Below are 15161 nucleotides of genomic sequence, written 5' to 3' on the forward strand. Positions count from 1 at the left end.
ACCAAGGTTTCTCTCGATATATTTTTTTCCTCCTGCTGTGTCTTTTCTCTCTTTCACACAGAGGTTAGTCCTGATGAATATGCCAGTGGCTGAGGACATGACTGTCCACTTCACTTCCACGCTTATGGCTCTGATCCGGACAGCTCTGGACATTAAAATCGCCAAAGGTCAGTAAGCTTAAGAAGGAAAAAGATTCTGAAACAACTCACGCAGGGTGGCGCAGGATGGAAATGTTTGACCTTTCATTCATCTGATGATGCAGTGACCTGGAGATCCAATAGTAGGGTCCCTGTTTCACCTCTGAGCTACAATAACTATAATATTTGCCCTTTCTTCTTGGTGAAATGAATGGTTTGATAATCACTAAGCCTCCTTTTGACTTCAACAGTATGTGATCTTTGGTGTCTGGCACATAGTAGGCATTTTAGAAATATCTGTTGATTGAACAAACGAGTTTTAATTTAGTTCCTTTTTTTTTTTTTTTTTTTTCCCTTATGTGGTGCCTTTAACAACTTGGAAGGCTTCTGTGGCAGGTGCTTTCATGGCAGTATCTTGTTCCTCTTGATTTCTAATTCAGTGGTTTAGGAAAGAAAGGGTTTACTACTTCCAGATGGGCCTCCAGCTTCCTGCTCTTGCCTGACCCAAATCCTTTGTAAAATCAGGTCACTCAGACTCTGGAGTCAGATCGCTGGAAGAACTGATACACGTATAAAGGCAGAGGAGGCTGGCTTGTGGCTCTCTGCATTTCCCCTTCTGATACATTGAGCAGCTGGGAGCCTCTGCAAATGAATGAGGAGGCTGATCTTGGTCCCAGGGCCTCAGCTCTCTGTGACAGGATATCCCTGAGTCACTGAAAACGGGAGCCAAAATGTGTTCTGCATCTTCAGCAGAAAGACCCAGTATTGCAAGATCCACTGTCACTAAGTACCAAGATCCCCTCTGAGAATATGAGGTACCATGCTGACTCAGCTCCTGCCCCACCTCCTCCCTCCGTCCTTGTTATTTCTGTGTCTGTTCTGTTTTCGCTATTAATAAATTTATCTTCCCCTAGGTGGTGCGGACAGGCAGCAGCTAGACTCAGAGCTACAGAAGGAGACCCTGGCCATCTGGCCTCACCTGTCCCAGAAGATGTTAGATCTGCTTGTGCCCATGCCCAAAGGTGTGGGGTCTCCTCCAGGGTATCCTTGTCACTGTGGGCCCAGCACTCCAAGACCACACCTTTGGGGGGAACACAGAACGATCAAAGAGATAAGGGAAGGGTGCTCTTTTATTCTTAGGAAACAAAAATCCCTCACTTCTCAAGTTCCTTTGGTCATTAATTGAAAACAGTTTCTTTTTTTTTTTTTTACTGAAGTATAGTTGATTTACAGTGTTGTGTTAATTTCTGCTATATAGCAAAGTGACTCAATTATATACATAAATATATTCTTTTTTATATTCTTTTCCATTATGGTTTATCCCAGGATATTGAATATAGTTCCCTGGGCTATACTAACCTTGTTGTTTATCCATCCTATATGTAACAGTTTGCATCTACTAACCCCAAACTCCCAATCCTTCCCTCCTCCACCCTCCCTCCCCCTTGGCAACCACAAGTCTGTTCTTTATGTCCGTGAGTCTGTTTCCATTTCGTGCCATATTTTAGAGTCCACATATAAGTGATATCATATGTTATTTGTCTTTCTCTTTCTGACTTACTTCACTTAGTATGATAATCCCTAGTTGCATCCTTGTTGCTGCAAATGGCATTATTTTGTTCTTTTTTATGGCTGAGTAGTATTCCACTGCATATATGTACCACAGCTTCTTTATCCATTCATCTGTTGATGGACATTTAGGTTGCTTCCATGTCCTGGCTATTGTGAATAGTGCTGCTATGAACACTGAGGTGTGTGTATCTTTTTGAATTAGAGTTTTGTCTGGATATATGCCCAGGAGTAGGATTGCCAGATCACATGGTAGTTCTAGTTTCAGTTTTCTGAGGAACCTCTACACTGGAAAACAGTTTCTTAAGATAGGTCACTGTGGTTGTGGATGAAACCTCCTGGCTACATAGCTCTGTCCTTCCACATAACACAGTTCAGCAAACCTTCAAGCCATTGGGGAAAAGGTGGTGTTACTAAGAGATGGAAACCTAGACCATTCTGGGGGTGGGGAGGTGCTTACCAATGTGTTGCACATCATTGGTAACATCACCCTCCCTGGGTGGCCGTGGAAGCTCCCTGAGGCTAGACATGGGGACCTATTCACTCTGTAGCCTCAGTGCCTGGCACAGATGGAACCCTCAATAAATGTTGGATGGGTGGGTGGCCGAAGGGGCAAACCTGCTTCCTAGGTGTCCTGACTCTCCCCTCACCGTCTTCTCCCTGTTCCCCTCCATGCCACACTTGTGTCTTCAGCCTCCGACCTGACTGTGGGCAAAATCTATGCAGCAATGATGATCATGGACTACTATAAACAGAGCAAGATGAAGAAGCAGAGGCAGCAGCTGGAGGAACAGGTGAAGGTCAAGGACAGCGTGGTGGGTGGGTGGGCCCCTGAAGGGACAGGCCTGTGCATCCCTGGGGCACAGTGCCCTGCAAGTGCTTAGAAGCAGAGGTCAGGCTTTGCAGGGTCCAGGAGCCTCCCTAGGATCAAGGGATTAGAAACCCAGTGGGGCAGAGGTTCAGATAGTCAAACAGGGTATCAGTCATATTCCTGTTTTACTCAAATGGTATTTTGCCCCCACAGTCATTTGAGTTCCTTTTTCCTCCTTTCCACTTCTAACACAGAAAAACGCACCCATGTTCCAGCGGATGGAGCCGTCATCTCTGCCTCAGGAGATCATTGCTAATGCCAAAGCCCTGCCTTATCTCCAGCAGGACCCCAGTTCAGGCCTGTGAGTATAACCAGAGGGTCCATGACTCTCCTGCTTGCATTATCACGTGTGCCATCGGGCAGACCCAGAAACTCATTGCCTAGAAGTGCCCGAGCTAATACTAATGCTGAGGTGCATGGATGATCCCCTCTCTGAGGGTGAGAAGACAACATGTTGTATCTTAAGATGGTTATTCAGCAGGGGTAATAGAAAAGCAGACTGAGCGTGTTTGGTGCTATGGCCAGCTCAAGAGACAGGGAGCGCTGTGAATGGACAAAGGAAGAAAGGGGCTGTGTTAGTATCATCACTTTAGAGTGAGCTCAGAGAGGTTCACTAAGTGGCCCAAAGCCATATGGCTGGTAGGAAGCTGAATTGGAATTTAAGTCAGTTATTTCCAAGCCCAGAGTCTTCCCACTACACTGTGTTATCTGTAATGAACAAAAAGAACCTTAAATCAGGCAAAACAATTTTTTGTTAATTTTCTATATTGAAAGTGGAAACAAAACCCTAATTAAGGAATGTGCCAATTCTTCCGAGTTGTAAGCCTTAGCCCCAATGTGGTCGTTAGCCATAAAGGATCTAATGTAATATACATACTTCATTTTAATGCTTTCTTTCTCTTATCACAAGTGATGTACCCAAAGGGTCCCTCTACCCAACGTAAATGGCTTGTGGTCGTTGGTTATGATTAGTGACTTTTTTCCAGTCTAGCTCTCGTGGAACCAGTAAATCACTAAATATCACAACTTCAGTCATTGTCAGAAGAGTGAAATCCCAGGCTTAGGAATGAGCCCTCAGTCCAAATACCATTTGGACTCTATCACGCCATAAATTTCTTTCTGCCTGTGGTGTGTTGGAGACCTGTTTTTGAAAAGCATTGTTTTCAAAGGTCCCAATCCAACGCATTTGGAAAAGAAGAAAAACAACCAAGGCCGTCGGTCATTTTTACAAAACATGTGAGGTGTTAAAGTAGCAGGTATGGATTCTCCTGTCTACAAAAAAAACAAGTGCATGTTGATCTTTGGTCTGTGCAGGCAGGTGGTCAAGAGCTATGATTAGAGTACTAGGACTACCTCCTTGGAAGAGTTTACAGTGTTTTGCAAGGGTCTTTGGCTTAGAAATAGAGGACACCCTCCACCATCCAGATCTGTTTTAGCCACAACAATTTGCTGTACAGATTAACTCCCATCATTGGACTATTCCAGCCTCTCTTCCGTATGTTTATTAATCCATTTACTCATTGATTTGACCAATATTTACTGAGAGTCGGTGTGACCCAAAAACTGGCTCAGACGCTGGGGATTCAGTCAAGATGATCACAGTCTCCATGGACACAGTTCTTAAAAAAGAAATTACAAGAGTGATAAAGGTTAAAATGTGGAAGGGTAGGCTACTGTGACTCCGTGTAAAGGAAGCAACTCACGTAGGATTTGAGGACGCTTCCCTGAGGAAGTAACATTTGAGTGAGACTCAAAAGCAAGCACTTCAGGAGGTGAGATAAAGTATGGTAAGTTTAAGGAACCTAAGAACTGTCATGATGGTTGGAGCACAGAGATATCAGGGGACGTGGCAGGTGATGGATTTGGAGGGGCCAGGATGTAGGGATACAGAAGTTTACAGGCAGGATACAGAAGTTTAGTGTCATCCAAGGATAATGGGTGACATGATCATCAGAGTGACATGATCAGGTTTGGGCTTTCCAAAGATCATTCTTTAATCCAGTGTGGGCTCAGTGGCTTGGAGGGAAGCAGTTCGAGAGATAGAACACCATTTAGTACGTGGCTGCAATTGTGAATATTATGAGACTGTGGCTTGGAATAACAGGATAGAAATGGGGAGAGAGAATCAGACTTGAGAGGCAATTAATACACAGAACGGATAGGATTTGGTGATTGATTTGCTACATGGTGTGAAGGACAGGGAGGAATCCAAGATGACCCTCGGGTTTCTGGTTTGAGCTTCTAGGTGGATGTCGGTCCATTTCCTGAAACGGAGATGCTGGTGGAGCAGCAGGCTGGTTCTTTGGAACCATCTGTGTTTCTAGAGCCCTGAATTGTTCAAGTAGAGATTGCTTTGCGGGTAGCGTGGTGAACATGACAGGTCTCCTCTCTCATTGAGCTTCCAGCTGGTAGAAAAACAAACATGAAACAGAATTATCAGAAAGAAAAAAACTTGTCACGTTTGATGATTTAATCGCAGTTCTGGTGAGTGCTAGGATGGGAAAAAAATGCATTATGACCTGAGTGCATGTGAGAGAGACCTCTGACGAGTTTATCATCAGGTAAGGTTTCCTTAAGGAAGTGACTTCTTTTAAGAAGAATTTTGAAGGATGAATTCAAAAAAGAGTTTGCAAGGGACCGGGTGTTTGAGAAGCATCCTGCACTCTGGGAACAGCCTTTATTCAAGTCCTGAGGCAGAAAGAAGCCTGGCACATTCAACCAACTGAGAGAGCCCAGCATGTTGGAATTCAGGGAATAAGGGAAAGTAATGCAAGAGGAGGGTGGCCAGGTAGGAAGTGGGTCATGAAAGAGGCCTCTGGACTCTCCTAATAACCATGAGAAGCCAGACAAGGTTTTCAAAGTAAGAGGTTACTCAGGGTTCAAATTCTTCAGGTCTATAAGGTTGTTCAGTGCTTTTAAGTGTCCTCTCGACCTATTGGGGATCCTGGAGTTACTCATTTTCTGTAGGACAAAAGGGGGCCCATTTCCTACAGAGCAGTGCTTATCTTGTTTCCCATGGTTCTCAGGCCAAGGCACACAGAAGAAGATGATTGACATTTAAGCAGTCGTTTAAATAGCAGACTGCTCTCTAGCAGTTGTAAAAATTCAGCTAAAGCCCTCACTAGCAGCAAGGGGACAGGTTGGGTGAAAAGTCCGCTCTTCAGATTTTCCCCTATGATCCCAGTCTAATGGATTATTTTTCAGTAACTGGCAATCCTTGCTTAGGTCTCAGATTTTCCACTGGATTCACAGTCATTAGCAGCAGACTCTGCAGTGGCTTTCTCTGGAGCAGATGGGACGCTGGCAGAGACGGTGTCCCATCTCTCCCTCCTAATTCCACACCCACTGAGGGAGCTGCTGCCCCAGTAGCACTGACCACTTTCCTCTTCCTGTGATCAGGAAGCTGAGTCTGCATGCTGGCTTTTAGGTCAAAGAGGAACTGTTACTGTACTAGTAGCAATGAGTGGCAGCAGCAGCCAAATTCTCAGGAAAGATTGGCTGCCTCTTTTTTTTCTCCTACACAGCCCAGTGGATCCCACTGGCTGAGGGTGTCTTTCAGGTACCAAACCGTGGTTTAATAACAGGCACACTGCAACAGCTCTCCATGCTTTTCATTCAGAGGCCCCTAAACACTTGGCCCACTCTGCCCCTGTCCTTTTACCTCATCACCATTGAAGCATCCTCCTACATAGCCATCGACCCAGACGTTGTCACCTCTTTCACCTCTTCTGAAATCGTTCCATTCAGTTCATACGCCAACAGACAGTGTCTGGTACAGAGCAGTCCTTCAGTAAATGTTCATGGCATTGGATTGTTTGGTTTGGCCGGGGATGTTGGCACAATAAAACCATATTCTTACTGAGAGTGGAGGAAATTTTTTAAAAGACCATGACTGCTTAATATTTAAACAAACTGTTCACTGTTTAAACTATGGCATTTTTCTGCCGAATGGAGAAACTGAGCAGAAACAGGTTTACAATCTAGCATTGGTCTTCCATATGGCTGAGTGTGACAAATGATGTCATTTGTCATAGATATGCTAGTCGCCAGCAAAATGATGAATGGTTCCAAATGCAGGTTGAAAACAGTGGTTCCTCTTTTCCAATGCTTTTTTAAAAAATTTTCTATTCTAGGGCTAGCCACCTGTAAGTTACCAGGCTTGCAAGGCAGCCAAGGCTAAAGGGTATTGCCCTTGCTGGGAAGGAAGTCTTGTCTGGGTGGGAATTGGTAATGACAACTACGTCATGACTGTTTCTCTCTCTCTCATGCACACATTACCTCTGAACTTGGCATTGCTTTGCAGGAGTGGCCGGAGTGGATACCCTTCGATGAGTCCACTCTCCCCGCAGGAAATATTCCAGTTGGCCTGTATGGACCCAGCTGATGATGGACAATTCCAGGAACAGCAATCTCTGGTGAATGAATGAGTTACATGACCTCAAAAATACTTCCTTGGTTTCCCGATCCCTCCCACTCTCATTTTCAAATTTTATTCCATAGCCTTGCTCCATCAGAAAAAAAAACCTTTCTGGTAGTCCAACCAATTACCCTGAAAGTTTCCTGCCATCTCCCCTTTCATAGATGAGTTTCTCATGTTCTTTGACAAATGCTCCCGCTTCAGGTTTTACAGCCCCAGAGGCTCCTTACCTGCTTCAGGAACTTATAATGCTTCAGGCCAAGCCCTCTTAATTTATGCCCCTGGGCATCAAATGGAGAAGCAGAAGTCACAAATGAAATCTTGCCTTTGAGAGGGAGCCTTAGGATGAATCATCATAAGAATGAATGGCACAATGGATGACAGATGGAACTTTAGATTTTGATAATACAAAGCTAAAATAGGACTCCCAGAGATGATGGACTTTACTATTAGTTCAGGAGCCATGAGATCAAGTTCCCTCTGGAGCTTAGAATTAAAGTCCAGGTGGTTATTGGTCTGGAAAGAAAAAGGGTAAAACCCAACCTTTGCAACAGTCTATATAGACAGCTTGTATTAAGTGAGTTCCGTGTCACTTTGATTCTAATTCACCTGTGTTCTTCTCTCCCCTTCATTTTTTTCCCTGACCCCTCCCCACTGTTACTGTGTACCCCAGCGCCTTCCTGAATGGATGTGTGGGTGGAGTGTGGGTGTGGCCTGCTAGTGGAGGGCATGTCTGATGGAATGGGTACCCTTCAGAGGGGAAAAAGCACTTCAATAACTCCAGCAAATGAGTGATTCCATCTCCTGTGACTGAGGAGACAGGGAATTGTACACAGTTGTATTGGGGAGACAGCCATACTCCCCCCCTCCCAGTGTATGAGTGGTGGCCTGAGGGTGTTCTTGGTAAAGTGGGTAAGAGTGCTTGGAGCAATTCCCTGCCTTCCTGAGGAGATTAGCACCAAAGCCCAGGGACTAATTGGTACAGATAGTTTAATTCTTAAAAGGGCCTCTCATCATTTTATGGCTTGCCTGGTGACGTGTCTGTCTGGTGAGAAAAATCTCAATAATGTGTCCTTTCTTTCACAGGGAGGCTTTATTACGTCATCCTTTCTGCAGGTTTCCCAGGGCTGAGCTGTAGTGCCAGGACTTTTTGGATATATGTTCATCTCATTGTCAATACTGGTGTCTGTAATTCAATTCAGGTGTCAGCCCATGCTATACACTCACCACTGTGTACTCCTGCCCATCCTTTGGGGCCCCCTGCTCAATGTCCTGGGACATGGCCATGATTTGTGTGTGTGGGCGTGTGTTGCACGACCTCTGATACCCGTTGACTGCAGTTGTTGTTACCACGTAGACTGCAGTGTTGTTATCACATCTGTTTTGAGTCAGACCTGGGTGCTATATAAAGCACATACTGCAAACAAACAAACACTGTAACTTCTTCAGGTGCACACATCATGTCCTTTGAAGGCAGTCCTCCCATTCATACCAGGAACCACTCAGCTAAATGGTCATTGAGGCCAAGGGGGTGTCTCAGGCCCCCTTTCCTTTAATAGTACCCTACTCATACACCCATGTTTTTAGGTGTCATTTCCTAAATGTAAAATGCTTTTTTTCTGGTATAATCTCCAGATGTCCAAGATATTCCTAGGTCTCTTTGTTGGGTGACCCATGTAAACATTTTTAAAGCAGCTCTACTCTTTATACAATGACACTAGCTGTCTATACAGAGCATGTACATTTGCCAAACTAACATTCTTTAACCAGGACAATTAAATGATTTGGGCACGACCCTAGAGTTCTCCAATCCAACCTTCTTAAAAGCTCTCAAGTGCTCTCATAGTCCTATACAGTAGCCACTGCCCACATACGGTAATTGAGCACTTGAAATGTGACTAGTCCAAATTGAGATGTGCCGTAGGTGTAAAATATATACCAATGTCAAAGACTTGGTACCAAAAAATGTAAAATATCTCATTAATTTTTTATATTGATTACATGTTGCCATGAGAATATTTGGATATATTGGGTTACATAAAATCTATTATTAAATTTCATACTTCTTTTTACTTTTTAAAATGTAATTACTAGGAAATTTTAAATTACATAAGTGGCTTGCGTTATATTTCTATTAGACTGCACTAGTCTAAAGCATTCCTGAAAGATGGCTACCCACCCCCATTATTGGATGGTTTCAATCATAAGAAAGCTCTTAAAATCACGTGTCTTAAGGTTTCAGAAGATACACTTGACACCAGAAATTGGTGACTTTCCTTAAAACAGTGGTTTCTATTTAATTGACAAATGGCTTCTTCAGATTACAAGAATAAACCCCATACTGTCAACTTGCAGAAGGTAAATTTCACAAAGCTATAAAATCTGAAGCATTGCTCAGTGATAACTAAGATGATACTTAACTAGAAAAGGTGATCCTTATCCCTCAATCCTAGTTAGAGCTTTCTGTTTGGGACATCTGGTATACCACATATGTGCACACATAGACACAAACATATATACACATACAACTGAGACCTTAGAGATGCAAGTGCCTCTTCTGAAAGCCGTTCTTCACATGGAGGAGGCAGAATCATCCACTGGAAGTGAGAAGCAATGGGATGGAATCAAGTGCCACAAGCTTGGCTGTGTGTTTATTTCTAGGAGCCAGAGGTTAGTGAATTAAAAAGCGTGCAGCCCTCTAACCATGGCATCTACCTTCCTTCGGACACCCAGGAGCATGCGGGATCTGGGAGGGCATCCTCTATGCCACGCCTGACTGTGGATCCCCAGGTAAAACGCAACCACCACCTACCATATGCAGTGGCATCCTGGGCTGTATTGAATTGGTGGGTTATGAACAAACATCTGATATTTTCAGGTGAGCCCTTGACTTGCCCCCACCCCTTCTCTATAAGCACAACCTGGCTCATGGGCCTTCTCTACAGGGCCTGCTCCTCCACACTGTGTTTCCAGTGAAACCCTAACCACAACAGCCTAGCCAGCAAAAGGGCAGGCCCCCGATGGGCTCAACATCCTCAAGACTCAACCAGCCATGCAAGAAATATTTTCCAGGATTTCCCCTGTGTATTTTTCCTTCCTTTTCTCCTTTCCTGGTTCCTCTAGCACATACACAGTTACTTACACACACAGCTCTGTGTCAGGACTGTCTGTCCTAACCAGTGCAGGCCACCCCTCATTTCTTTGTCTGTTTTCCTGGCTTCTTTTTACTGTCTGTCTGTCTTACATCAAGTTTTGACAGAGACAAGAAGTTTTTGTGGATCTGTTTTTAACATCTGTGGCAAGTCAAAATGCCAGAGTTTAAGGTGGAGCTGGCGTGGGACTGATCGAGAGAGAGCAGTGCATTCTCAGGAGCTATTCATTTACAAGCTCTCCTAAGCTCTAGCGCTATAGGGTGGCGCCTTCTCTGAGGAGGGCAAAAGACAAAAGGCAAAGCCGTGCTTCTTTCATGGTGGAGACTTTTTGACAGTTGCCCTCACTTATTTCAAAGTGGCTCAAGGTTCACGGCAGGTCCTGGCTGAGTCTCCAGGGTAGATGGCTCTATGGGCAGCTTGCACAGGACCCTCAGCTCCTTGCTTTCCTGAGCGTGAAGAGGAGCCCTGCACCAGCCCAGTGACTATGTTAACATAAAGACACTTTCTGAAACAGCTTCCTCCAGCTAAGGTCTGAGCAAGAGGCATTTATGGGAGGTGACAATTTGCAATCTTCAACAATCTCAGTCCTACATCTTCCTTACTTTTAGACCATTTCAGTAATTAATCCATACCTTGTGTTCTTCTGGGGGCTCATGTTTCCAGGTGGTGACAGAACCTAGCTCCATGAGACGTTCATTTTCCACTATTCGGGAAAAGCGTTCAAATTCCTCTTGGCTGGAGGAATTCTCCATGGAGCGAAGCAGCGAAAACACCTACAAGTCGCGTCGCCGGAGTTACCACTCCTCCCTGAGGCTGTCATCCCACCGCCTGAACTCTGACTCAGGTGAGGGAGTCTTCACCGTTTGCCTCTTTTCTGACAAGAACTGAAAATCACGGGAACAGAATCCAGATAAAGATAGGCTTGCGGAGAGTGAAGGAAGAATGCTCCTTAACAAAGGGGGTTTCCTGTCTGACTCACATCATGAAACAAAGCAACAAAACCCTCTCTAGTCATCACAAAGGCTGATGAGATTTCTTTCTTCCAGAGCAGGGCTATAGAAATCATTAAAACAGAGTTTTCCCAAGGGCCTTCTACAAAACCACTCCACTGCCTTAGGGATGCATTAGAGACCCCCTGGCAAGGGCGGAGCTTTACCCACTAACTGTGCTTCGACCCAGACAGTGCTACCTGGAATTGTTTTATGCATTTGAGTTTTGTTTTTTAAGGAAAAGGGTCATATTGATAGAAACAGAAAATCACTAGTCTGGTTCAAACTATTTTACTAAGTGAAGAAACAAAGATAAAAAAGCAGTGACATGTCCCATATCATAGGGCCAGTAAGTGGCAGAGAGGGGACTAGAAGTGAAATCCTTTGACTTCAGTCCTAGGGCATTACAGTAACTGTGTTTACTTTGTTCATAGCCACTTCTTAATTCCCTTCTGCTAATGCCATCTTCCCTCTAAAAAGTTACACACCCATGTTTAGGACATAGAGGATTCTTGGGCCACATTGCTGGCAGAGATTCTACCTTAATTGTATCTAGCATAAATGGAAGCAGAAGAGAGTGATTGCATCCTTGAATTTGCAAGTCTTTCCAGTGGCGGCTTGCACACTTACCTCTTCACAAAAGGGTAATTTTCCAGTCTTTCTCTCCTTCTTCCCTTTCAGATCACCTGTTGGCATGTCTGCAGAAGCCAGGGTCCTTGAGGGGCCTGGTACCAAGCTGTAAGACTTATCTTTGTGTTCAGCAGCCAGGATGGGCAGAGTTATGATAGTTGCTTTTGTCATCTCTCATAGGCCACAAGTCCGACACCCACCGCTCAGGGGGCAGAGAGCGGGGACGATCGAAAGAGCGAAAGCATCTTCTCTCTCCCGATGTGTCCCGCTGCAACTCCGAGGAGCGAGGGACCCAGGCCGACTGGGAGTCCCCAGAACGTCATCAGTCCCGGTCTCCCAGCGAGGGCAGGTCACAGACCCCCAACAGACCGGTGAGCATGGAGAGGAAGCTGAGCCTCTGCAGAAGATAGGGAGGGGCGGGCTATTAGCATTAGGTGCAAAATGCGGGCATCCAGCACCCACACAGACCTCAGCTTCACAGGAAACTGCATCCATTGTGCATAGAGGTTAGCTTTTTACTTAACGCTTGTGTACTCAGAAATGGTATGAATTCACAGGAAACCAAAGAGTCCCCCAAGAAAGACAATGGTGTCTAGGGGTCATTCCATCTTGGTTCTCAGAATCCAGAGTCACAAAGTCACAACAAATAAGTTCATAAATATCTCAGGCAGATTTCAGAGGAAAGGATGGTTTTTTAGCCAGAAAAGTTTTGACCAGTCATATGACCCTTAGTATTGGTTGGAATGGTGATTCCTCTCTCAACACAGGATTCAAAAGTCAGATCAATTCAACTTCATCTATCTAGCTTCCAGCCATCCCAAGAGGAAGAGCATCTCTCCTTCCAGCCTGTTGCTGAAACATCAGCCTAGGTCTAAGATATAACTACCAGAGCTGTGTGAAAACATTCTCTGGCCCTGTTTTCCTCCTGACTACCATCCCTCACTCCCTGCCCTACCTTGCTCCAATACTCTCGGAGTCCAGATGTGAGACCCATCAGCAGTGAGCAGTGGGGAAGAGGAAGGGCTTCCACAGCCAACTTTTAGACGCAGTTGAGAAGTTTACTTCTAGAGCAGTGGTGTCGAGTTTTAGTGCAGAACAGTCACCTAGGGCTTGTTATAAGTGCACATTCCTGGGACCTCAAGCCTTCTGCTTCAGTAGTGAGACTTGCTGTAAAGTAGAACCCAGAAATCTTCACTTGGAAGGACCCCAGAATCTCCCAGGAGATCTTGAGCATCTGGTTCCTAGGTTACACGCACACCTTAAGCCTCAACACCGAGCTGGAGGTCCATTTACCAACCCCTGGGCTCGGAGACCCTTGGGAATAGGTGAACAGGTAAAGTCAGGCCTGAACCAGCAGATGAGTGGGGGGGTGTAGAAGCCAAGTTAGTCTTAGCACGCCACTGAAAACCCAGATGCAAAAAGAGAAGATGAGGGAAGGTATTTGCCATGGCCTTAGATCCAATTCCCAAGAACGTTCCCCAGACAGAGCAACTCTAGAGCATTCGTTTACCTTTCATGTAGTTGTCTTTCCCAAAAGCTTCAAGTCTTTCTTTCAACGTGCCATGTGCTAGAGAGAGTGAGCTTCCAGATCTTTGCTACTCAACGTGTCTGTTCCATGGACTGGCAGCACCTGTGAGCTTGTTAGAAATGCAGGATCTCAGGCCCCACCCCAGACTTCCTGAGCTGCGTCTGCAGTTTAACAAGACCCCAGAGATGCATAAGCATATTGAAAGTCGACATACCCTGGTCTCGATGGTACTGGCTCCTCAGTCTCCTGTAATCTCTGTGTCCCTGAGTGGATGTGACTGGTAGCAGAGGGGACTCTGGTGGCTCTCTGTAGGAGGGGTTAGGGACCTTAACCAGGTCCCAAGTAGGAATGATGCCAAACCCAGGCTAACATGCCATGTTTTTCCTTCCGCACAGGGCACAGGGTCCCTCAGTGAAAGCTCCATCCCCTCCGTCTCTGACACCAGCACCCCAAGACGAAGTCGTAGGCAGCTCCCACCCGTCCCTCCAAAGCCTCGGCCCCTCCTTTCCTACAGCTCCCTGCTGAGACACACTGGGAGCATCTCCCCACCTGCTGATGGGAGCGAGGGCGGCTCCCCACTGACTTCCCAAGCTCTGGAGGGCAATGACGCCAGCCTGCCCGAGTCTTCCAACCCCCGGTACGTACATCAGGGCCACCCCTCCTCCCCACAGCGCTACATCTCTGAGCCCTACCTGGCCCTGCACGAAGACTCCCACGCCTCGGACTGTGGCGAGGAGGAGACGCTCACCTTTGAAGCAGCTGTGGCTACCAGCCTCGGCCGGTCCAACACCATCGGCTCAGCCCCGCCCCTGCGGCACAGCTGGCAGATGCCCAATGGGCACTATCGGCGGCGGAGGCGCGGGGGGCCTGGACCAGGCGTGATGTGTGGAGCTGTCAGCGACCTTCTGAGTGATACGGAAGAAGACGACAAATGCTAGAGGCCGCTCCCCCCTCCGATGCATGCTCTTCTCTCAACACGGAGATAACCAAGACCCCAATTGGGAAGCCAGTGCGGCCCGGGGGGGGAGGGAGGAAGAGGGAGGAAGAAGATAGAAGGACACCGTGCATTATCAGAGAAGAGGAAGGGAAGGACAGAAGGAAAACCGGTCAAACCCACCAAATCGCTGTATTTCCCTTGGCAAGATGGGCACTGCCATAGTTCTGCCTCTTTGCTGGGGAAAGAATATACAAGAACATGGAGGGTTATTCCCAGGGGTGAAGGGACACGAGGATGGCTTTGCTTCCCCTTGCCCCTTCCCACTTTTCTATAGCCGTGGGGATGTCGGGCCGGCCTGTGGCTATGCCCGTTGCCCTGAGAAGCCTGGAAGACATTCTGGCTCTTAACTGGGGAGTCATGGAGACCCTGGGAGAGCACTCTCCTCCCTCACCAGCCCTTCCTCCTCGGCCAGCACCCCTGCCACCAGGCCAACCACGACGGCATCTCATGCGTTATCCTGTGGCTTGCGTCCCCAGAGGAAGCACAGGCTGAGTTCAGGAGCATTGGATGTCAAGGGTAGGAGGCAGAGAGGGAGGAGAAAGGGGAAGGGGTCGGGGTGCTGTGGTGGCAGCAGCGAGAGCTGGTCTGGGTGAGCAAAGCCATAGTCCGGCCGCCCTCACCGTAGCGGAGGGGGCAAAGGAGCGGAGAGCTGCTGGTGCTGGTCGCTACAGTCCCGTGTGAGGCCTGTCGCCCACTCAGTAGGTGCTGTGTTCACTTAGGATAGGCCAGGGAGGTCCCCTAAGGTCCAGGGAGGTGCCGAAGGCTCTGGTAAGGGTGATATTTTCAAAGTATTTAACAACCCATGTGACCAGGGCACCAGCTGATGAGAGTGGAGTCCGGCCTTAGCGCTGGTGCCCCATGCCACGACAGG

General features: G+C 46.7%; 1 protein-coding gene across 1 annotated transcript in view; it reads left to right on the plus strand.

Annotated features, from left to right (window-relative positions):
- CACNA1E (calcium voltage-gated channel subunit alpha1 E) overlaps positions 1–14799 on the plus strand; it is a 376346-nt gene extending 361547 nt beyond the window's left edge. The window contains exons 41-49 of the mRNA XM_028168021.2: positions 62–167; positions 1052–1159; positions 2400–2500; positions 2772–2878; positions 6881–6992; positions 9656–9784; positions 10810–10990; positions 11946–12136; positions 13689–14799. Of these exons, the coding sequence (XP_028023822.2) occupies positions 62–167; positions 1052–1159; positions 2400–2500; positions 2772–2878; positions 6881–6992; positions 9656–9784; positions 10810–10990; positions 11946–12136; positions 13689–14231 (1578 nt within the window). The 3' untranslated portion in view covers positions 14232–14799. The remainder of the gene's footprint in view (positions 1–61; positions 168–1051; positions 1160–2399; positions 2501–2771; positions 2879–6880; positions 6993–9655; positions 9785–10809; positions 10991–11945; positions 12137–13688) is intronic.
- Positions 14800–15161: the final 362 nt, after the last annotated feature.

The sequence above is a fragment of the Balaenoptera acutorostrata genome, chromosome 1 (genome assembly GCF_949987535.1).
Source record: "Balaenoptera acutorostrata chromosome 1, mBalAcu1.1, whole genome shotgun sequence".
NCBI lineage: Eukaryota > Metazoa > Chordata > Mammalia > Artiodactyla > Balaenopteridae > Balaenoptera > Balaenoptera acutorostrata.